General features: G+C 40.9%; 1 protein-coding gene across 2 annotated transcripts in view; it reads right to left on the bottom strand.

Moving 5' to 3' along the window:
* Nucleotides 1–8,244: 8,244 nt before the first annotated feature.
* Nucleotides 8,245–24,910, bottom strand: part of kpnb3 (karyopherin (importin) beta 3) — a 66,398-nt gene continuing 49,732 nt past the window's right edge. For both annotated transcript variants that reach the window (XM_073028422.1, XM_073028431.1), the window contains 10 exons: nucleotides 22,858–22,979; nucleotides 21,663–21,759; nucleotides 19,669–19,841; nucleotides 18,082–18,193; nucleotides 17,850–17,905; nucleotides 17,601–17,723; nucleotides 17,300–17,519; nucleotides 15,344–15,572; nucleotides 10,571–10,712; nucleotides 8,245–9,674 (listed from right to left, as the gene is read on the bottom strand). In XM_073028422.1, coding sequence (XP_072884523.1) covers nucleotides 9,588–9,674; nucleotides 10,571–10,712; nucleotides 15,344–15,572; nucleotides 17,300–17,519; nucleotides 17,601–17,723; nucleotides 17,850–17,905; nucleotides 18,082–18,193; nucleotides 19,669–19,841; nucleotides 21,663–21,759; nucleotides 22,858–22,979 — 1,361 coding nt within the window. In that variant the 3' untranslated portion in view covers nucleotides 8,245–9,587. The remainder of the gene's footprint in view (nucleotides 9,675–10,570; nucleotides 10,713–15,343; nucleotides 15,573–17,299; nucleotides 17,520–17,600; nucleotides 17,724–17,849; nucleotides 17,906–18,081; nucleotides 18,194–19,668; nucleotides 19,842–21,662; nucleotides 21,760–22,857; nucleotides 22,980–24,910) is intronic.

Genomic DNA, 24,910 nt, shown 5'->3' on the forward strand with positions numbered 1-24,910 from the left:
CTGAATCAGCCTTGGGGTCACATCTTCTATTGTCAACTGCAGGTTGGATCACTAGTCATTTTTACAAAAAAACACAAAATTATGTATTACCTGTATTATAAATCAACATCTTGTTAGCGTAACAGAAAGTCTTCGTTTAAAGCAAGCAATTGCTTATAAGCAGCAAAATTAATTACCAAATATTCAGTTGCTGTGAGGTTAAGTTCAAAGTGGCTGCAAAGGGCATCTCAAGTGATGAGATCTGTACAAGCAGGTATGCAAGAAAAAGCTATTTGGCCCCTCCTTCTGGTCCCATTTTCAGGAAGATCTGAGTTTTATCAGTAGCTTTCCTGCACCAACCTTATCCCTTGATATGCAAAAAAAATACCCACCTCCATCTACAAGGTATACACACTCCTAAGGGATAGACAATTTCATACCTCTGATTTTTATGGTATGAATTCTTTGCTTTGAAACTGGTTACGGTAAATATTCCTGCATCTATCTGGTGAACATTAATTGCTCTATCACCCTAAGTGGGAAGATCAGACTTGCACACAATACTGGGGCGCTCACAACAGTACCCAATATTATTGCAATAAGGCATTGATACCCTTGGTCTCAGATCTTTTTGCTTTCCAATTCATTTCACAACTGTGTTGACTTTCAGTAATTCATGCAAAAGTTTCAGATCCTTCTAAACTTCCGATCTCCCATCGGAAACCCTGCTTTTTTGTGTTTACCTCCAAAGTGAATGACCTCACATTTATCCAGACTACATCCCATCTGCCTTATCCTCACACCTTCACTGAATCTATCTATATCCCCACACATCTCTCTGCTTCTTCCTGTCAGCCCACACTGTCACACAGCTTTGTCAATCCTGGTGTTGCCAAATCCAACCATACTGTTTTGCACTCCTGATACCTTTACCTCATATTACTAATGCTTTGTGCCAATTATTGCAAACAAACCTGTTATTTTTCCATGCCAATTTCTAATTTTCAGTCTTCATAGCTTTGTACGTATGAATTACAATATTGTATGAATTGCAGTACTATTGTCCCCACTGTGATGGCTTCTTAATTTTACATTCCTTCATAATTTAACCTGAATCCTGCCTATTTTTCCCTGGTCCCATTATTCATTTTCAATGTTATTAGACCATTGAATTGATCCCTAGTACAAGATAGACTCTTGATTTCACAATACACACAAAATGCTGGAGGAACTCCGCAGAGCAGGCAGCATCTATAGAAGTGTACAGTCAACGTTTTGGGCCAAGACCCTTCAGCAGGACATGACACTCACAATCTGACATAATCTTGCACCTCATGTGTACCTCCATTTTCTCTGTAGCTGTTACTTTCTTCTGCATCATTGTTTTATTTTGTTCTATCCCAATGCTTTGAGTAATGAGTTGATCTGTATGAACAGTATGCAAGCTTTTTTTTACTGTATCTTTGTACATGACATTACTAAACCAATTCCACTGTCGATAGTCTTCCATTGCCTGGCTTCAGCGACCCGAATGAACCTCCAAACCTCTCCACATCTGTAATATACTCCTTAAAAACTTACCTCTTTCACAAAAAAATTTGCTCAGCTCTCTCCTGTTGTTGGAGATGCAAGACACTGCAGATGCTGCAATCTGGCATAACAATCTGCTGCAGGACCTCAACTCACCGAGTTCCTCCAGGCAGATTACCTCTCCTTCTGGTCAGTGGTAGCAAAAGGTACTTGTTGAGTAATAACCCCCACCCTTATTTAAAATTCATTTGCAAAGCCCCCCCCCCATCTCCCCAGTTCACAAGTGGGAGTGGGTGGAAAGCTTTTCCTTGCAATAGATATACATTATCAATGTGTGGTGATAATGTGACAGCGTGCTGATCGATTACTTCACTGCTGGGTATGGAGGCTCCAACATGTGGGATCACAAGAGGCTGGAGAGAGCTGTAGACTCAGCTTTCTTCCCCAGAGGCACAACCCTCCCCACGAGGCCATTTTCAAAAGGTGATGCCTCAAGAAGGAGGCTTTTGTCATTAAAGAGCCTCACCATCCAGGACATGCCCTCTTCTCATTACTACCATCAAAGAGGAGATACAGCAGCCTGAAGACCCACTCTTAATGATTCAGTAACAGCTTCTTCACCACTACAATCAGATTTCTGAATGGTTCAACATCACCGGTTTTTTTTTGCAGGTTTATTTTAATAGATACTCATCTCTGCACCATACTGCTGTCACAAAACATTTCACATTGTGTAAGTGATAATAAATCTGAGTCTTATATCTGGACATATCCAAGCAGAAGAAAAAACTTGGAGAAAACTGAAATTGGGAAAATATGGTTGGCTTATCAGGGAAAGAAAGCTTTTACCAGCTTTTGAAACAAGTCAGATTTATTTCCACATGGTATCTATTTTTTCTCCAAGGCTACAGAATGTATCCTGTGGACCATCTTTGAACAGTATTGCAGTCATGACAGGGAAAATTGAGCCGCTATAAATGGACTTCATTAACAGAAAATAATGTACACTATTAAAACCACAAGATAAAGAGCATGTTGGGTATTGCAGTCTATACTTCCATCCCTCCTTATGTTCTCAAATAACCCAATCTTACACATTGTCAGAAGGAATTTGTTCTTTTAGTTTACAGAATCCTGTGAGGCAGGGCTGATGTAAAAAGAACCTTGTCAGTCTAAAACAGAGAATGAGGACAAATTTACTTTTATTGAAGATTAAAATCACAGTTGCTGGATATTGGACAGAGTGGACCTCTTCCCTTCCACAAAGTTCAGTAACCTGGGAGCATTAATTTCAATTGGGATTGTTGGGCTTTGCATGGGACTGAACAGAGCAATTCACTGTACTTCACAACACTCCACATTAACAAATCCGTTTAGCTTTTCTTCCTGAAACCCATTCCCAGAAGGAAACAACACTCCCACTGTTTTCAAAAATAAATACTTAGTTGAGTGCTTTATGCTGGTTTCTGGGATAAGGCTGGGCTGTATTTTTAAGCTAGCATGCCTGCAATAGGGTCAAATAACCTCCATTACTTTGTGTGGTGAGAGTGGAGGTAAGGGAAGGTCGTAGCTCGTGTCTCCACTTAACCTTCAGTTTGGAGAACACCACCTTTAAATGCATATCAAATAAGAGCACAAAATGAACCTACCGCTAATAAAACACCTACAGTGCATGCGTTAAGAAATATGAATTGGAAAAGAAAGACCATTTGTTTCACAGTTGTGCATTTAACTTTTCCCCAAAAGTTCAGACTTCTTTCCCCACAACTGGATTTTATTTCTGGGGGAGTCATTTGTGAATTCTCCAAAGGCAAATTTGTGCTGGACAAATGGCTGGACCGTGGCAGACACTTCTAACCCAGGAGAGCATGTCCTCAAGTATTCATCTCCGGTCCAAGCTTTACAGAACAAAAATAATCCTGGCTACGGTAACCCTGGCCAATTGGCAACAACATCGGAAAAGCAGAACTAAAACTATGTCATCTTTTATGATCAAGCTGGTCGTAAAATAAAAAATAATCCAACAACTGCGCAAGCTAAGCAACTTCACCTCAAAAAGCCAGCTACGCTCACTTATATGAGGTAATAGTATTTTTCAAGTGCAACCTCATTGCAGGTCTTTTGATGAAACAGAATGCTCGGAATGTTCTCATCCAAACTTAAAGTAGAAGTTCTTTCCCCAAGTCCTAATTTTAAGAGGTTTATGGGAAGACTAATTGGTACAAGAGTGGATTCTGAAACTTGGGTGAGGCTGCATCTGGAGTATTGCATCCAACTGTGGTCACCCCATTATAGGAAGGATGTTGAGACAATGGAGAGGGTGCAGAAGAGGTTGACCAAACTTAGGTCAGCTTCTCTGGAGTGGTGGAAGCTGGAAGGAGATCCAATTAGAGGTTTTAAAAAAAAAATAATGCAAGCATGCAAAGATGGTCATGACCTTTTCCCCCTAGGGTCATGTCAAATAGTAGAAGGGATGTATTCAAGGTAAAGGGCAGTCCCAACACCCCTGCTGCTCCAAGAAGGTGCAGTAGGTAGATGTAAGTGTTTAAGAAGCTTTTAGTTAGGCGTGAATTTGGAGGAAATGGAAAAATACAAATTGTGCAGGAAGAAGCAATTACATGCCAATGGCTTAGTTAGTTTGACACATCATGGGCCAAAAGGCCTGTTCCTACACTGTACTGTTCTATGTTCTAAGTACAAGAAATTTTAAATGCTGGTTTGACAAGTACATTCAGTGACCATTTTATTAGGTACAAGAATGGAACAGGTGTTGTCTTCTGCAGCAATAACCCACCCAGTTCAAGGTTCGACGTGTTGTGTGTTCAGAGATTCTCTTCTGCAAACCATTGTTGTAACATGTACTGCGGCCCTCCTGTTAGCTCAAGCCAGTCTGGCCATTCTCCTCTGACCTCCCTCAGCAACAAAGAGCTTTCACCCACAGAACTGCTGCTCACTGGTGTTGGAGTAGGTTGTTTTTTATTAAATGTTTTAACAAGACTAAAATTGTGGTCTTTACTAACACAATTTGTATTTTTTTTAAACTCTTATTTTATTATGTGGCGTTTGTCTCCACCTACTGGTGGAAAAGCAGTACAACAGTGCCTTTTAACTAAAAAAAAGTCAGGCTCTGCAAAAATCAACATCTGATTCTTGTCTTTGTCTTTGACTCAAATCTTTTCTTTAGTTTCATATGCTCTGCATCCGTTCCATTGTTTAAACTTTAAATTAACAACTGCGAATTGGTTGACTCCTAAAAGAACACGGGGATCGAAAAAAAATATCACCAGATCCCACACTGGATAGGTTTTACTTTTTGCATCATTCTCTGTAAATTCTAGAGACTGTTGTGCATGAAATTTCCCCCCCCAAAAATCAGCAGTTTCTAAGGATACTCAAATCACACCAGCTGGCACCAACATTCATTCAAGTTAAACTGAGAAACCTCTTGACCATGTCTGCATTCATTTATACACTGAATTGCCTTCATGATTGGCTGATTAGATACTTGCATGAACAGGGTGTACCTAATAAAGTGGCCACTGAGTGCACATGCTTGCCACATTCAATGTTTTGTGATCTTTTACACTAGGTAAGATTCAAGTAGCTCAGATCAGAGCCCACTCATAAAAGCGGGCATGGTTCAAGGTTAAAGTTGCAAAATTCCAGTGCCTGCTGTCCCAGGAAAGTCTCTTAATTTTTCATATTGCCTTGGCCATACTGCAACTAGTTCCTAAATTTAGCAGGAATAACTCTGGGCAGAAATATTCAGAACAATTTTTTAATTTGGTCTCCAGTGTTTGAAGCCGGGAGAATATGGGGACTTAGCATTAACTGTCTCGTGTCTGAGTCAGGAACCTTCATCAGGGCAAGTGGTATGAAGATCATCCAAGATTACATACATCATATCACTTAAGCTTTTATTAAATTTCTAGGTTTTCAGATAACATGCAAAGATCAAATTCAAAAGATATTTTATTGGTGTCTATAACAGATTGTATTGAAGTGGGACAAGTTGTCTCTCTTTAAAAACTCCAGAAATTACTTTTATGAAAAAGTAATACGTTTACGTTCCAGGATTCTTCACGGGAACAGTGTTTAAATAAAACAGAAATGTGAATAGACTGCATGAGGCAGCTCAGCGGTACAGCTAATTGAACCCTCTGGTTGTGTGCAGTTTGCATGGTCTCCTTACTACCGCATAGGTTTCCCTCAGTTGCTCTGGTAATCTGGACGCTGTCCCACACCCAAAGGAAGTGTGGGCCCGGTTGGTTAAGTAAATGGTGACTGTGAATTACACCTAGTGTGCAGGTGAGTGGTAGAACCTGGATTGGAGGAGGGGGTGGTGGTGGATATTGATGGGAATAGAGGGATTTATGTAGGATTGCTGTAAACTGGTGATTGTTGACATGGACTCTCTATAACTGGCCTTTTCTGGCATCTCCAGGCCTGAATGAAGTGAGCACAACAGTTCAGTTCTGAATTGTCTCACTGCTTATTTCTCACTATCGGTACCCAAAATCATTGCTTTTTGAAAACAAACATGCAACTGACACTATTTAACTATGTTTGGCCAGTTTCCTCTGCAAACTAAATGGTATAGTGTCCCAAATAAACAAAGGGAATCTCAACCATCTTTGATGAGTTTTTGTGTTCTTTAAGAGTTGGCCCAATTAACCAATGGTACAAATTCTTCCAATCAATTTCTCCAGCAGAGTTAAATTCTTGAACTCAAAACTGGGGTAACTCCAGATTCAGATTCAGTTTATTGTCATTTAGAAACCACAAATGCAATGCAGTTAAAAAATGAGACAACGTTCCTCCAGAATGATATCACAAAAGCATATGACAAAACAGACTACACCAGAAAATCCACGTAACGTTTGGCAATCCCCAATCCAGAGTCCGGAGAGGCTGCTGCGTATTAATATCGTGCTGCCGTCTAGCGCGTTCCCCAGAAAGGAGCTCCAAATCCACCAGACAAAAACAAGACCAAAAACTAAAGCTACAAGACCTGCACAAAACCACATAATTACAACATATAGTTACAACAGTGCAAACAATAGTATAACTGATAAAAAAGACTATGGGCACAGTAAAAATAGTCCAAGATGTTAAAGAACTGTAAGTTCAAAAGAAATCACCACAGTTTCCACAAGTCCTCAGGGTCCTGACAGACTCGCCATCCCACACCGGTGGCAGAAGGGGATACCCCCGCTATGGACTTCCAAGGCGCCGCCCGACTCAGCCTCACAGACGCAGCACACAATGGAAGCTCCGTCAAAACCAGCCTCGCAGACGCAGCACACACCGAAAGCGACCCGAGTCCGTCGAACCTCCGAGCCGACGACCATCCCATCCAGCACAGCTTCTCCGAGCACCATCCTCTGCCGAGCGTATTAAGACGGCCCCGCGAACGGCCATCGGCAATGCGACCCCGAGGACTGGGGGCCTGTTCTTCCTAGCAGAGTCCCGGACCTCACAGCAGCAACGAAGGTCTTCCTGGAGATTTACCAATGTTCCTCTGTGCTTCCACGTCTGTTTTCAATCGATTATGATTGCGCACAGCACCCCACTTCACAAATAACAGATAATCAGTTCCGGAGTGGCCGCTGCAAGCTGCGTCACGCCGCCATCTTGGAAATATGATATTTCAGCGACATTACCAGCTTGTAGATCAACAGGATTCACCATATCCTTAATTCAGAAATATATGTTTGTTGGATTATCAGGACATTATAGAGGAATGGGTAACTAAGACAAGCATCTTGTTCCATTCCACACTGATTGCATGAACAGAACTAGGGCTCAATACCACACATAATTACAATAGTGAAATATTTCTCACAATCAAATGAATTGCCCCTCAACAGAGTTGAGAAGGTTCTCCATAGTAGGTGTATTAAGAAAGCCAGGAGGCATGGTGTCCATGAAAGTTTTGCTGCCTGGATTCAGAATTGGCTTGTCCACAGAAGGCACAGGGTGGTCACGCATGTAACGTCTTTTGCATTGACATCACTGAATGCACGCATCTTTTCTGGGACCTGGCATTTTGTAAATAACTTGGATGAGGAAGTGGAACTGTGGGTTAGTAAACTTGCAGATGACATGAAGTTTGATGGTGTAGGTTACAACAACACATTGATGGGATGCAGAGCTGGGCTGAGCAGTGGCAGATGGAGATCAATATGGAGAAGTGTGAAGTGATTCAGTTTGGTAGGTTAATGGCAGGATTCCTTACAGTGTGGAGGAACAGAGGGTCCTTGGGGTTCACATCCACAGTCCCTCAAAGTTGCAGTGCAAGTTGATATGGTTGTTAAGGTGTACGGTGTGTTAGCCTTGATTAGTTGGGAGACGGAGTTCAATGATTAGATTGATCTTGCAGTATTCAGATTGTGGGCTGAAGGGCCTGTACCGTTTTATGTCATTTCAACTTCAACAATCCTGGCAGAGTTGGTTGCAGCAGCAGTTTTAGTTTCATAGAGTGAGGTACATCATGTGGCATAAAAAGGTGTACAAGGCTGCAAGAAGATGTTCAGGATGATAAATAGAGGAAAAAAAGATGGAAGTAAATAAAAATTATTTTGGAATTAGACAATCTAATTTTTACAAAGGATATCATTGCAGAATACAAAGTCCTTTTTCTCTTCACTTTTCCTTTCAAGTTCATTTTTCCCATTTTAACATCCAAAACACACATCTGTTTAACAAACAAGAAAACTAACTACTGGAACAAAATGGGTTTTGTATTGTATTTATTTGGAAATTACAATTACAACGAGAAGAACTGCTTTCTACAGAAGTTAGTAAAATCCAATGTTTAGCAGTAAGGGGAAATCGAATGAAATTATCTTGGGGAACTATAAATAGTCATAATACTGCCAAGGCAGCTGTTAGTTGTCTGCCATTACTCATCAAGCCATCAGCTTGTTTCAAAGATTACTCTGATTTCTTTGCTAAACTTAGGTATGTATGAAATTATTTGTTAGGGAAATTAAGTCAGCCAGCTTTTGCTAACATGTCATTCATCTAAGTGTTAAAAATTAAAACTTGCTTTATACTTAAGCACCAAACACAGCGCCATTATCTGTAGTTTAGCAGTTGGAGGCTATAGCCATGCAATCCTTGCTCTAAAGTTTGGGCGTCGCATCAAAACTTTTCATACTAAAAGAAGGCAAATGCCACTGCTTCACAGTTTGGGAACGCTATTTCACACAGTGCGATCGATTCTGCAATATGTGAATGATAGTCATTTGGAGCACTGGTTCAGATACAAGTTCTGCACCTTTAATGCAAAATCAGCAACACCAGGCAATTTAATTTTACTTGTATTACTGCAACAATGAAGCTGCATAATTAAAGCGGGATATGGATGCCAATTTTGCCTGTAGATTACCCTGCAATAATTGAAGGATATCATTGATGAGATCTGTCTCCTCACTGACCACAGGGTGTTGAATGAAAACCATGTTCACATTAATAAAGGTGCACAGCAATTGGATTCACACTCCATCATCGTTTATTGGACTGAGGTACCGCTGGACAAAGTGAAGGACTTCACATTTCAGAATCGTTTGCAGGACTGCAAACAAAGAGGGCAGGATCATCAAAAAACAATAGCAGAGATGAGAGATCTTGCATGCCGCAGTTTTAAAAGGCAGGAGAGTATATTGCTTACCTTGGTTGGGAGAAGGGTGGGGGCGGGAAATCAATCGCCACACTATTTAGTACAATACTAGATGGATAGAAATATCTTGCCAGTTTAATGCACACCAATACTACAGCAACTCGTTTCAAAATAGTAATGGTTGATATGAGAGAGTTTTTGTTCAAATTGACCACAATTGTGCCATGTTCTTGTGGTAAAAGTAGAAAAATAACTATCAGTGCTGTAAGGGTGGGACATGAAGATATTCCTCTGTAATTTGCAGCAGTCTTAATACACAATGTGTGCTGAATCAGAGCTTCCTGCTACTCACTGCGGTCTGCATAAGTGACCCACACAACAGTTCTCTCACAGAAGAGGGAGAAAAAGGACAAATCATGAATGATTTTTGCATGTTAGGAGTATTTAAGGCCATTCAAGCAGTGTTCAACAGATTGTGTATTGCTGCCTGCTGTGTTTCGTTGAGCGATCCGATGCACTCGGTCCACAGAGTCCCTGAACCCTGGAAAGAAAAAAAAACACGGGCTCTTCAGCAGGTGCACCACACTGTCAGGGCAGTTACCCTCTCACTGTGCAGGAACTGTTCTCTGAATACACAGTGCACCGCATGCTGTTTATTAAACCATGCAGTACAGATGAAGAAAAATTTACCAGCATCATGGCCATTTGGGTTACCTTGCACATGACACACTTCCCAACCAACATCCAAATATTGAATATTGCACAACTGATACACAGCAGCAAGCTGATCCAATACGGACCGGAGAAATTATACCAACCGTTTCCAAAGACAGACATGGCACATCATGCCCCCTTTTAAACTATGTCTGATCACATTACAGGCTGCTCCCAGGTAAGAAACAGGATGCATTTTTACAGATGTCCAATGGACAATTTTGTTCACAAAAATACACTCAATATAGTAACCACACCTTAATAGTAATTAACAGTAGAGAGAAAGCTAGTTCAAATGCTGATAGTAATGAACATATCTATACCTGTGGTTTGTTTATATATACAGATGGCTGTAAGATGAGCATTCATAACCCGGGACAGCCTGTACTAGCAATGAGTACTTTTGGAGAATTGTCACTTTTGTTAAAAATGATTAAGAGATGAAAGAAAATCCTTGCTCATTACTGCAGGTTCTTATGTTCACCTGACTGTAGAATTTCATTTGAACATCTCTTCTGAAATGCTGCATCACTGACGATATAGCACTCTCTCAGTACTGCATTGCAGTATCTACTTAGATTTGAGCTCTGGTCACTGACATCCTTCTCACTCACAGAAGTGAGATTCGTGCAGTCATAACCAAATTACCTCAGGTAATAACCTCTCACACCCTGCTTTCACCCCCATCCAACCCCATCCCTGATTTGGACTGACAATACTTACCTGTACCTGTCGGATTACATTGGCCAATCTTTTGCTACAGGCATCTTCATTCTTTATTGCTTCATTAGCAAGACCTTCTGCAATGATAGCAAACACTCTAGGAAGGCTGGAATTATTGGGGCCAAGCACAATTGGATTGTTACTGTGGACGAAAATAGAAAACAACAACTTTACTTGTGAAATCAATGGATTGATATACTTCAATTTCTTGAATGTTTCTGAATTCAAAAACAGCAGAATTTACCAAGCTATTCGGTGAAATAACCAATTTTAACCTTGCTGTTGCTTCAAAGACACTTGGAACTTTCACTCTTCAAGTTGTCTCCATACCCAAAACCAGACAGTCAGGTTGCACAACTGCTCCTCCTACCCCTCATCCTCAATAACGCTGACCCCCAAGGTTGTGTGCTGGGCCTTTTGTGCACACTCCGCTCACACATAGCTTCATGGCCAAACACTCGAATAATCACATCGTCAAGTTCGTTGGTGACGTGGCATTGGTGGGGCTCATCAGCAACGATGATGAAATGGCCTACAAAGAGGTAGAAGAGCTCGAGAGTCGGTGCCAGGCAAATAACCTCTTCCTTAATGCCAACACGACAAAGGAGATGGTTATCAACTTCAGAACTCTCACCACTCACACACTTCTTTACATCAGTGGCAAAGCAGTGGAAAGCAGGTTCAAACTCCTGGGAGTGCACAACATACACTTTCATGGTCCCAGAGCACATCTTATACAGTCAAGGAAGTTCAATGCCTGTACTTTGAGGCTGAAGAGAGCTGGACTTTGCACATCCATACTCAATTCATTCTGCAGATGAGCAGCGGCGAGCATCCCGACAAGCTGCACTGCAGCAGACGTGGCTCAACAACAGGTAGTCAAAGCCAGGCAGCAAAACGATATATTGTACATACAGTAAGGTGCCGGGAAAAGGACTGTAACAACATGAAGGATCCCACCCACCCTGCTCATGGACTGTTTGTCCCGAGAATGCCAGGACCAGACTCAAAAACAGTTACCTTCCCCAAGCAGTTAGGCTGATCTGCCCATTATATCTACCACTACTTTGTTGTTTACTGTCAATCATCTTATGTACAACCTAGCGTCACTTTATGGACATAAAAATATACAGATTTATATTTATTGCATTTTTGTATTAATGTGTTCCTATCTGTTATATTCCTTTAATGCTACATTGGATTTGGAGTAACAATTATTTTGTTTCCTTTAAACACGTGTACAGGAAATGACATTAAACAATCTTGAATTTTATATCCCCAACATCTCCATGTCCCTCCGTTTCTGGTTTCTTGAACATCCCTCTATTTCCCTCGATGACATTTAGCTTCCTGGGCCCAAACCTTAGAAATTCCTATCAAATTACCTTCACCACCTCATATATTCACCATTTTCTTAACCTGATTTTTATCACTTGTTCCCAATATCTCCTTGTATTGCCTAGTGCCAAATTTTGTTTGGGTATTTTATTAAAGATAGATTTGTGTTTCTGTACACCTTTCAGCACATCCTAAAGCTCCTTACAGACATTCAAGTACTGTTTGACATGTAGGCAATATGAAATCGGAAATAGCCAAATTACGCAGCAAAAACTAACATGATTTTGTTCTAGTGATTTAGTTGGCCAGCGCCATCAGTACTTGTACACACAAGTCTGCTGACTGGGTCTCAAGTACACTTCCACTTTTTCTTCCAACAGTATATAAAACTATTTTGGTTAGTTCTGGTCACCACACTAAAAGAAGCATGTGGAGGCTTTAAAGAGGTTCATCAGGACACTGCCTGGACTGGAGTGCATTAGCTATACAGAGATTTGAAACAAACTTGGATTGTTTTTCCTGAGCATCCTGATAAAGTTATAAGAAGCACAACCAAGGTAGACGGCACAGATTTACAGTGAGAACGAAGTTTAGATTAGAGACTCTTTTAAAAAAACACCGTGGAAGATGTCTGGAATGCACTGTCAGAGTAAGCAGATAAAATAGTAATATTTAAAGGCATTTAAACAGACACATGAACAGGAAGGGAATGGAGGGAGATGGACCATGTGTGGGCAAAGGGTCTGTTCCTGCACTGTACTTTGTATTTCTACATTAGTATAGATAAAACTATATTTAATACGGCACAAAATACTGGACTGGAAATGCCAACCAAGATCAAGCCTTTGGAGTGCAACATGAAACCACAACTTAAGACTAATAGAACAGCCAAGTGAGCTAGTTATTATTTACTTTGTCAAAAGCAATATAGAGATGCATACTTATAACTTTGTTGATTAATTCTACCCCAATGATGGATTGTTTAATGCAAGGGGTCCCAGCTTGGAGTCCACAGACCCCTTGCTTAATGGTCGGTCGATGGCATACCCCCAACTTCAGTGCCATGCTTGCTAAGGACAGGAAAGTAATTTATACAGTCTCCACAGATCTGCAGCACCATCTACAGGTTTATTCATGAAAATACAGTATTAAGGTAACAAAGTACACAGCAGGAGTTAAACAATTATCCTTGTCACTCATACAGTCCCTAGGCAAACCAGAAAGTGCTATGGTTATTGGCCAATTATAAAGAAACTTGCTTACTAACTGGTAGCCACAAAGAGAGTGGATTGTGATAAAAAACCCACCAATGTTCTTACAGAACTTTCCTTTGAGTCTGGTTTCCAGACTCACCAGTGTAATTGACATTTTAACTACACACAAGGAACCTAAAACAATTGCAGATGCTGGAAATCTGAAACAAAAACAGAAAGCTCTGGAAACACTCAGCAGATCAGGCAGCAGTGGTAGAAAGCCAAAGCTAACATTTCCATCAAAAACCCACTAGCAAATCTGTGAAAGGGAAAGCAGGTTTTAAATTGTAAGGAAGGTGGGGTATGGGATTTCACAGATGATGCCCCGACCTATTGAACTTTTTCAGCAATACAACTGTTCTTTGTTGTAATGAAATGATCTGTACAAACGATTTGCAATGGCTAGTAACTCGGCTGTATCAAAAGCCACAATGAAATGCAGGAATACTTTAATCTCATGAAACTGCAGTGGTCCAAGGAAGTGGCTCACCATCAACTTCTCAATAGCAAAGCATGCATCTTGTGAATAAACTAATAGAACCTGGGAAAGGACAGGATAACAAGAGCATTTCCCACGAGACTGGACGCTCCCCTCCCCCTCCTCTAAGTTCTGTGTCAGTTCCAGTCATGACTAACATGGGAATGTGACCTTAAATTGTGTGCAGCAAACTTATGAAAACAAAAAGACCAAGTAAGCCGATGGCTTTCCAAATAAAGCCATGGAATCCAACATGCACCCAAGAGCAGAGTTTAATGTATCATACAAAAGATGGCAGCTGTCCCAGAGTATTATTCACTTAGCAATGCACTGGAGTATCAGCCTAGACTTCAGGGCTCTAGTCCTGACTAGAGCTTAAAGTTTGGAACTCTGATGCAGTGACACGAATGGTAGTCATCACGCCACACATGCAGTTTTACCGTTACCTTATTCCTGGGGCTGCTCCATCACACAACAATTAAAACCACTACCTCACACCTCTGGTGATCCAAGTCTAATTCCTGTGTTCCCTTTACAAACTACACGGATTTCCCCTTGTTACTCCAGGTTTCATCACCAATACCCTGCCCTGATCCAACGATGGAAACACTCTGGCCAAGAAAGCACACCAGTGCCCCCAGTTCAGCATTCCAGCAGGTAAATAGGTCTATGTCACAGCAGACATACTGTAGTGAGGAAAATCATACTTTACATACTGTCCATACAGATCAGTTCATAACAACAGTACATCGAGATATCACAAGGAAAACAACAAGAGTGCAGTCTTCACTTCTGACAACCTCCATCGATTTTTGCAGATACAGAATCTTCTCTGGACGCATCATGGCTTGCCGTGGCCACCACTCTGCCTGTGACCGCAAAAATCAATAATCCTCCCCGCCACAGACCCTGTCAACACTTCAGCAGAATCAAAACCCCATCTACCTTAGACATTCTCTCTTCTTCCTTCCAATGGGCAGAGTTACAAAAGCTTGAAAATACACACCAGGCTCAAGAACAACTTCTATCCTACTGTTAAAGACCACGAATAGACACTTATATGGTTAAGATGCTGTTGATCTCAATCTAGCTCAATGCCCTTTCACTTTGCCTGCCTGCACTCTCTGTAACACTATCCTGTATTGTTATTCCTTTTGTGCTACTTCCATGTACTGATTTAATGAAGTGATCTGTATGGATGGAATGAAAATGAGAAGTTTTCCCATTGTACCTTGTCTTGCTATCTATTATCACTCTGCACCGCACTTCCCTGTAACTATAAATCTCTGTACTCTTGTTTTTAACCTTGTACTACCTCATGAGCCGTTGTAACAAAACGATCTGAAGGAACAGTATGCAAGTTTTTCCTCACTGTACCTCAGTACATGGCAATAGACTGATTCACATGACAATAAATTAATTACCGCCCAGCATGTCCTGGTTGATAGGTCACTCAAGCTAGCACAGGTAGGTTGCAGGGGAAAATTGATGCAGAGGGAAGTTGATAGACATGGGGAAAATTGATGCAGAGGGAAGTTGATAGACATACAAGCAGAAAAACTGAGATTGATAGGTGCAGGTGTGAGTTTGATGACAGGCTGGAGGATCTGTTCCTTGCTGAGAAGCTCCAACTCTTGTCCCAGTACCTTCCTTCACCTTTCCATACTACTTGGAATTAGCATTACGATGAGATGGAGCACTTGCCTTTCGATAAGGTCGCACAGGTAATTGAAAGTGTGCACTGCCTCCTCTTTGTCCTCATGCAGTGGCAGCCACGAGAGCCAGTGAGGTAAAATCTCATTGACATTTACACATTCTGGTCGACACTTCATGACCTTCCCTACAGCAGATATACAGTTTTCAGTTGCGTTAATGTTCTCTTTGGTTTTAGATTCTTCCATCTGGATAACTCCAACCAGGAGTGGGATCGCCTCTGTGGAGGAGAGAGAAATTAATATATATTAGTCCCAATGGCAGGCAAATGTTTTAATGGCTACTCTTAAGACCTTGTCCATCGTGACACAGGCGCAGTGATCTCCCAATTTACCTTTTTGTGGCTTTACACTTTATTTATCTGTAACTTTGACAGTATACTGTGCATCCTCTTTTTACTACCTTGCCTTAGTTCTTTCAGGCAGTGTCTATTTGAACGGCAAGCATCTTTCACTACATCTCAGTGCACATGACAATAATAAACCAGTACACCCAGATGACCAGCTAACAGCTGGGACTGTCACACACCCAACCCATGCATCTTCAAACTGCCTGCAGCATTCTGAGCAATGCCCACATGTGTATGCAGTTAGCAGGGGTGTGGTTCATAGCCTGAACTTCAATTGCCAGACCTGTACCAAGTTCATTTGCTCACTTGGAGTGCATTCAACAGAAACCCCCAACCCTCCATGTGGCGAGTAGACTTAATGATACCTGAAAACGTTCTCAATCAGTAGTCAAGAAAAATTTAATAGTTGCATCTTTTTAAAATCCCAACACCACCTTGAAAACTTCAATAGCTCCAAACTCTGCAGAACTAGAGAGCACGAAACAAGAAGCTCTTGTTTAGCAACAAATGCAGAGTAAACCAGTGATAGGAAATTCCAGCTTTATGCCACACCTATTCACAATAATTCTATTGTGGCTACAGATTTCCCCGTAGACAAGCTTTGATTAATTAAAACTGGTGATCTAGGCAGTGCCATCTAACCTTCAATAAAATTGTTCCTAGCAATATTCAGTCAGGTTACAGTAGTCAGTCACTTGAATCAAGAAAGTAGAATCTTGGTAGGAAAACTGTTTAATCCATTCATTCTTGTGGCAAAACATCTTTATTCACTTAACTTCGTGGGGAATGGGTTCAGGATGAAAGCAGATCAAATTTGATGGCAGTGTTCAAAAGGTTTTGCCATATAATGGCACCACACATCTTAAGACTTCTTAGTTGCAATGTTGAATGTTTGCTTAAAATTTGTAATTACAATGCTACTTATATGCTCCTTTTCCATTACCCTGGAGATATTTATATTAAGAAAAAAATTGGGTAAGGTTACAAATATATATCAATAACAAATTAGCTTAAATACATATATTTATGGAATACAGCTCTCAATAATCAGAATCTATTTTTTGTAGTCAGATGTGGGAAATGGGAACTAAATAATCTCTAATATTTGTATATCTGCACATGTAATGCTGTGACACTAATTTCCTTAGTGTCAATAAAGGATCTATCTATCTAAATAGGTGCACATCGTTGTTGGCATGGACTAGTTGGCCTGAAGGTGCATGTATCCATGCTGCAAATCTTTGACTGACTTTCAGAGAAAATTATCACATTTAATGAACCAGCTAAGTCTACTGTTCATTTATAACACCATAGGCACTGAAGCAGGCTGCTACACTTCAGTGATCAAGTCTCTGACCCTTTCCCAGAGGTAAAATTTGATAGTGTACTGGTAAAGAACTGATGTGAATTAACAATCTATGTGTTCATAAATTAAGACCCTGGCTCATACATCAGTGCCAAGTTGCTACAGGTTACTGGACTTAAAATACGTTACATACTGTAGAGCGTGGCAGCACAGTTAAAAAGAGCTTGTATTTCACCTCAACAACACTCAGTCTCTGTTCAACTGCAGAAAGAAAACAATCTGTTGAACTTACCAGTACAGAATGGCCTGTAATTCTCTCCACCAAACTGAGCCATAACTCCAATTCCATAGGCTGCTGCCTGTCTGACCTCAGGGCTGTTATCACAGACGTACTGCAACATGGGCCGCAGGAAATACTCTGCATATTTAAAGGACGTAGGACTGCAATGCTCAATGACATCATCAAAGATGCACAAGCCCCACTGCTTGTCTGCCCATGGCCTGTGTGGACACTGCAGGGAGGAAAAGCACTCATCAGAATGAAAACACTGAGCAAACCAAAACCAGTCCTGAATATTTTGTTTTAAACTTACAATTAGATTGACTATTAGAGGGAGAATCTGTTCAAACCACGGCAACATTTTCTCTTTGTAGCAGCTGAACATCGAGTGCAAGATGTCCGAAATTTTAGTCAAAATGTAAACATCGCTATCATCCTGTAACCAGACAAATGCATAATACACAAATTTAAAATAGTCTGAACTCATTCAATATAAACCTTCAATAATTGCCTTTACACAAATTTATGACAACTACACCACAATAAAGAAACACCATATTACTTCGTCTTGTAAGTTTTCTTCCACTTGTTCATCATAGTCTTCATCTTGTCTCTTTGCTATGGGTTTAAAAAAACACCCAATTACACTTCAACACAAAGCTACATTTTAATATATGCGCACAGAAAGATAAAATAGCAAACAAGAGAGGTGACTATGATTATCAGGAAACCGTGAAGTACAACTGTAACAGGAGATTGCCTTGAAGTTTACTAAAGATGCAACACATTTATACCTTGTCTCAATTCTTGATTTTTGAAGTGCTCCTCTAATTTCCCTTTCATAATGTTGCCCAGCTCCTCAAGGTGCTCCTTGTTTAAGCAGCCTTCACCCATCAACTCTATGCACTAAAGAGCAAAGGAGAGAAAAATGCAAGGGGCAGATCAATAAAGACTCAAGTACTGTAGTCAGATTTGGGATGGAAAGCACAATATATTAACACACACGAGGATAGGTGACCCTGTGTGGGATATTCCAACGACGAGTAAACATTTTGAACAGACGATGGAGGAAATGCTTCAGGGTCATTAAACTCACTTCAGCTTTAACTAAGTAGTTTCAGTCACGTTCTTGCCATGTCTAAAGAAGCCTGACGTCACGACAGGTTGACTCTTTATTGCGTTTTACCCACTCCAGGCCTGTGACCGATGCACCTCACTGCACTAGTCCCTGGGATGCATTTTCAGCAATTCATCTGGCAGTTAAATAATATACCTAGAATCCTTTTACCATGGCTGAGGATTATCTGGATCGAGAAATGCCAGCCCGAATTCCTCAAGCTTTTCTAATATTGAACAGACCAGCGGATTCGTAACAAAAACAATTAAATATGTGGAACGGGCATTTGTTTAAACAAACAAAAAAACCCCAGCAACTTCAGCATAAAAACCTGGTATTTCAGGAACGTGTATGGCAACTTGGAGAAGACACGACTTGCCCTGATCTCTACTCATTTTTGAAGGCAGGCAAGCAAGCAAGAAATTGCAAAGGAAGTAACTCCACCCTGATTAAATGCAGGGATTAAGTTTTGTGCCAAAACAACTATTGTTGTTTTGCCCATTTCAGAATGAAGTGTCTCATGTAGGGTCGTAACAGCAAATTCAAAAAGATCAGAATTTCTTTCGCACCTTTCAGGATAACCAAGGAGTGTCAGAGACAATGAAACAATTTAGAAAAGTGGTTGCTGCTGTTGAGTAGGAATTACATCATATTTTACATACACTAAGCTACCACAGGCAATATAGAAATCACTCTGATCTAGAGTAACACACACAAAATGCTGGGGGAACTCAAGGAGGTTAGGCAGCATCTATGGAGAGTTAACACTTCAGACCCAGACCTTCATCAAGTATTCAGCTCAGTCTCATTTGAAACACTGCCTTTTGTGGAGAGACTCAAACGCACCAGAATCAGACAGCACAGAGGCACAGTTAACAGAGCCACTGCCTCACAGCATCCGAGACTCAGGTTCAACAACCTTGGCCTTGAGTGCTGTGCATGTGGAGCTTTCTCCATGAAGGTTCCCCCGGGAGCTTGGGTTCCCTCCCAGTTTGGTAGGCTAATTGGTCACTAAATTGCCTTGAATGTGTAGGCGAGTGGTAAAATCTGGAGTTGGCGAGAATGTGGGGAGAATAAATAAGTGAGATTAGCGCAGGATTAGATAAACAGACAGCTGGTGATCAGCATGGACTCAGTGGGAACTGTGTCCACCCTGTTTGCACAACTAATGCAGCCACAGTCTAGCAGCATCAGCAAATTCTATTAAAATAGGAACCATTTAGCACTGTGAAAGTTCTTGTACGCAGTTGGAATAAAAGATTACCTTTGCGAAAGAATGCATAATTTCAGAAAGGACGTCAGAATCTGGCTCCGTCCCAATTCCTTTGATGAGAGAGTCGCACATAAAATGCCACATTTGCGTCACGTACTCGGGCCCTTGCACCCGGGCGCATTCCAGCAGCAGAGGCATCGATTCCGCAGCAGCAACTCGAACACGTCTCACCGTTAAGGATGACTGAGCAGTACTTTGAAAGAACATTGACAGCTTGAAAGGAGACTGTTCAGCCAAGTTCACCCCTGCTCTTTGCAACAGCAATCTAACCACCTGTACTCTGTTCTGTATCCAAGTTATTTCCTTCTAGATAGCTGTCTGGATCCCTTTAAAAGCTACATTTGAATCTTATCCCACTATTCTCTGTAGCCATCCAGACTCAACACTCATCTCTTCGCCTATTACGTTCTCTCCATGCCCTGTTTGTCTAGCTCCTTCTACAAATATACTGCCTCAACACTATCAATGAGGCACAGTCAAAGTAACAGCATGATAAATAAAATGCATATCTAAGCAGGTCCCAACCTTTCCTAACCATTTTCCTATCTGAGTGCCTTTCGAATGTTCTTAAAGTACCTGCCTCAACCACTTCCTCTGTGTGAAGTTGTCCTCAGGTCACCTGTACAACTTGCCCCTCTCACCTTAAACCTTTGCCCTCCAGTTTTTAATTTCCTTTCCTTAGGAGAAAGACTATGTGCATTCACCCCATCTTCAACCTTCACAATTTTATACCACCTTCTAAGATCTTACCTCAGACACCTATACTCAAGGAGTAACGTGCTAGCCTGCCCAACACTTGGATTTTAAATACTCAATTATCTGCAATCATCTGTTGTGAAAACAGCCAGTTTCTCTCATCCATCGACAAAACTAACGTGGTTCCTCCCCGGAACTACTTTGGTCAACTGCTGAATCCTCTCCAAAGCTTTCATGTCACCCGTACAGTGCAGTGCCCAGAACCAGCCCCTGATGCAAATAAAAGCTCCTGAAACAAACTGTACAGCTGTTTTCCCCTCACACAGTGGTGGAACTATAAAGCCACAAAAGGCAGCTAGTATACATACCAAATCTTATAACTAATCCTAATTTTCTTTATGAACTCGACAATCATGTGGGGAAAGGAACCGTCGGTGATTCAGGTTGAAACCCTGCATCAAGCCTCTCAATTTTATTTAAACCAATTACGTCTTTTTCCCCTCCAGCTAATACATTTTATAAGAATCCTAGCCAAACCAATCTTTGTGAATAAAACTTCAACAATTTGTAACCTCTTCAATGTGATGGGAGTCACTATATCACTGTTTGGAATAGACTTCAACTAGCTCCATTCAGCATTCTTCACTTGCACTGATAGGACGTGGTTATTTCTGTGCTGAGTCAGATGATGTGCCAGTTACTCAGCAGTCTGCAAGATCCTGAATGGAATCCACTGCTAAAATGATTCCAAAATGCAAATTTTCCACTTCGAATCAATGACTGCAAAATAAGTTTTCTGAAAGCTTGATTTTTTTTAAAAAAAAGTGACTTACTATTTTCACATTTGCATTATAGATCAAAATGTTACTGAAGAAAGCACCGATACAAGATGTTAAAGATATTAAGCGTTCATAGAAAATACACAAAGTACCTTTAGTACTTATTTTCAGATTTCCCAATTCTACACGACTTTGTTTAATTTTGCATCATTACTTTTTACTTGTACTACCTCAATGGACAGCGTTGAAATGAACTGTACAGATAGCATGCAAAACAGTTTTTCACTGTACCTTTGCAAATGCGACATTTTGCTAACTTACATGAAGTGACTGAACCATCCAAAAACACTTAACACAACATTCTCACACAAAATATCCTAGTTATACCTCGTACTTTATCAAATTACATTAAGCAGAAACAAGGACCTTCCCCCTCACTTAATTCAAGTGTCCATAATGCAGAATATTTTTCAAAAATTACATAGAAGATCACATTGAACGAAAGGATATCATCGTGAAAGTAAAATTTAAGGAGCGGTACCATCAGTTTCACCACTTGTTCGGTGTATTCAGCAAATCCTTCCTTTAACTCTTTTGCATAGCAGACCTAGGGACATATATTGCAGGTTACCAGTGGTTAATCTCTGGAACAACCACTACAAAGCATATACACCTGTTTCAGTTTCTGGGTGGGAATTGCAAGTGACTCAGATTACTGTTGGAAGAGCAAATCCAGCAACAGCAAAACTGATCTCATGAGTCACTGCTGCAAGATACAACACTATCCAGCTGGGTGACAGAAGTGCTCACCATACAGCTGCAGTAAGGTTTTAAAAAAAAATCATTACATGTCTAAAATTAGACATCTTGAGTATGTCAAGATAGTTATTGTTGGAATTATACCATCCAATGTATTCACTCAATAATATGGCAGAAACCATACTATAGAAGTTTGTATTGTCCTCTTTAAATCTTCCTTAACAGAATTACTAAATTATTCTGTACAGTCTATAATAGTGCTAGTATTATGAAGCCAAAATATAATTTTAAAATAAAGAACCTGGGGTTATTTTAACATGAATTGTATATTCCCTTCAATGCCTGGCTTAACAAATCCAGGAATATGCAACATTTTCGGGACATGTTGGTGGAAAGGCCTGTGTTTAAATATACATCCCTAACTGTCTTGACAAGGTGATGGTGAGCAATCTTGAACAATATAGAGCTTCTGGTGACATACACCCAAAGGGAAGGTGGTCATGTATCAACAACAACATACTGCAAGACCAGGATGGTGTGCAGTTTGGAGAAAAACCTGCAGGGAGTGATACTCCCTTGCATACTACCCCTTGCCCCTCCTAGCAGCAGAGCTTGGGTGCCGAAGGTGCTCAAAATGACAACCAGCAGGGCTCCTGCAAATGGTGGCCACTTTGCACTGGCACCAACAGAAATATTTAAAATGGTGTTGAATTTTTGAGTTTTGCTGGAGCTGCACTCATCCGGGCAAGTTGATGTTCCAGATGTACCTTGGATACTTTTGGAGAGGGCCTAGGATAGCTGCATGTTACAGGATATCCAGCCTCTGAATTGTTCTTGAAAGCACATTTATAATTATATACCATACATAACCAGAACAGTTTGGTTTGAAATAACAAGAATAGCTTATCAAGAACTGTGTTAATGTGATAGCTAAATTAGTCCTTACCAACATCTGACAAGCTGTCGCTTTCTCCTCCAGCCCTGCAGTTTTTATTCCAAAACTTTGCTGATCACCAAGGTTTACAAATTCCCAGCCATCATCCTCACTCATGTTTTCCATATCTTGTGCTGATAAAATAAAAGTGCTTTATAAAGCTCGCATAACAACAACCTGGACACGAATCTGCAATGTGGACATTTATTTGCAGTAAAATCTTTCAAATCTAAGGTTTAAGAAATCACGAAGCAGAGCATAATCATGCATACACAATGTACAGCCGAGCCATAATCTCAAAATGTCAGAAGTTAAATGCAAATTATTATTTGAGTTACTTTAAGGTTGTGTTATGCCAAAGTGTACTCTAGTTCACCTTTCATGACCTCAAACGCACAAAATAAACTTTCCAGATAATGAAGTACAGCGGTTTCTGGTTAATTGGGCCATCTGTTAATTAGTGCAGCCGCTTATTTAGGACAACTCTTAAAGAACAAAAAAGCTGGATTCCATTTGTTTATTTGGGACACTATGCCACTTAATTGGAACAGAAGATGGTTAACAAATGGTTTCTAACTGGTGTCAGTTGTGTGGCCATTAGACACAGAGACATAGAAAACATACAGCACAATACAGGCCCCTTCGGCCCACAAAGCTGTGCCAAACATGTCCCTACCTTAGAACTTTACCCATAGCCTTCTATTTTTCTAAGATACATGTAGCCACCCAGGAGTCTCTTAAAAGACCCTATTGTTTCCTCCTCCACCGGCAGCCCATTCCACGCACTCACCATTCTCTGCGTAAAAAAACTTACCCCTGACATCTCCTCGCACCAAGAGAGAGAGACGTGCGGAAGACCACGTTCTCCCAAGAAGCAGAATAAAGGTGACTTTGACTATTGTCTCATGGAGACCACGTGAAAAGCCCTCGGGCAAAGTGGGCTGGTTGAGAGAGAGATCGCAATACCTGCAACTTGATTGACACCTGCGATCCCGTGAAGAAGTATAAAGGCGGGTCTGAGGGGAGGACCCTCAGACGCACCCAGGAGACACGAGATCGATTCCTGTGGGAGCGGGACGCCATTTTGAAGGAAGCCACGTGCGTTAGATTCCGAATTTGAATCTGTGGCTAAAACCAACGAAAGACTGCTTTTAAATAACAACGGGGAAGTCTGCTCCCCTGGTTCCAAGGATTTGCTCTGCCAAGACGACGGGCAAGTGTGTATCTTTTCTAAGTCCTCTCTCTCTCTCTCTCTCTACAACGTGAAAATCCCAGCGGTTCCCAAAAGGAAAAGCCGGCAAACTTCTGAGTGACTCTTTATATTTCCGTTGGACTCAGTATTAACCCCTAGACAACTGTAGAGCTTATTTCTGATTGATTATGGTTACACCGGTGTTTTAGATTGAGTTTTGACGACGTGTATGATCTGAATGTTTTGTATTAACCATACCTCATCATCTTGAACACCTCTATCAGGTCAAACCTCATCCTCTGTCGCTCCAAGGAAAAAAAACCGAGTTCACTCAACCTATTCTCATTAGGCAAGTTCCCCAATCCAGGCAACATCCTTGTAAATCTCCTCTGCACCCTTTCTATAGTGAGGTGACCAGAACTGAGCACAGTACTCCAAGTGGGGTCTGACCAGGGCCCTATATAGCTGCAACATTACCTCTCGGCTCTTAAACTCAATCCTACGATTGATGAAGGCCAATACACCGTACGCCTTCTTAACCACAGAGTCAACCCTGCATAGCAGCTTTGAGTGTCCTATGGATTCGGACCCCAAGATCCCTCAGATCCTCCACACTGCCAAGAGTCTTACCATTAATGCTATATTCTGCCATATTTGACCTACAGCATATTTAAAACGAAGTTTATATATAGGATCAGTTTGGTGTGTTTATGTTCAGAAAGCAATGATTTTGATCACTGATATTTGGTGATAAACAAGCAGCAAGATATTTCAGTACTATTTTGTGTACTGTGGTTTCAAGCATTCAGGTTCGGAGTTGCTAGAAACTGCGGGGAGTGAAAATGAAACAATTTCACTGCATTAAGTCAGAAA

Source organism: Hemitrygon akajei, chromosome 2, assembly GCF_048418815.1.
Source record: "Hemitrygon akajei chromosome 2, sHemAka1.3, whole genome shotgun sequence".
Classification (NCBI taxonomy): domain Eukaryota; kingdom Metazoa; phylum Chordata; class Chondrichthyes; order Myliobatiformes; family Dasyatidae; genus Hemitrygon; species Hemitrygon akajei.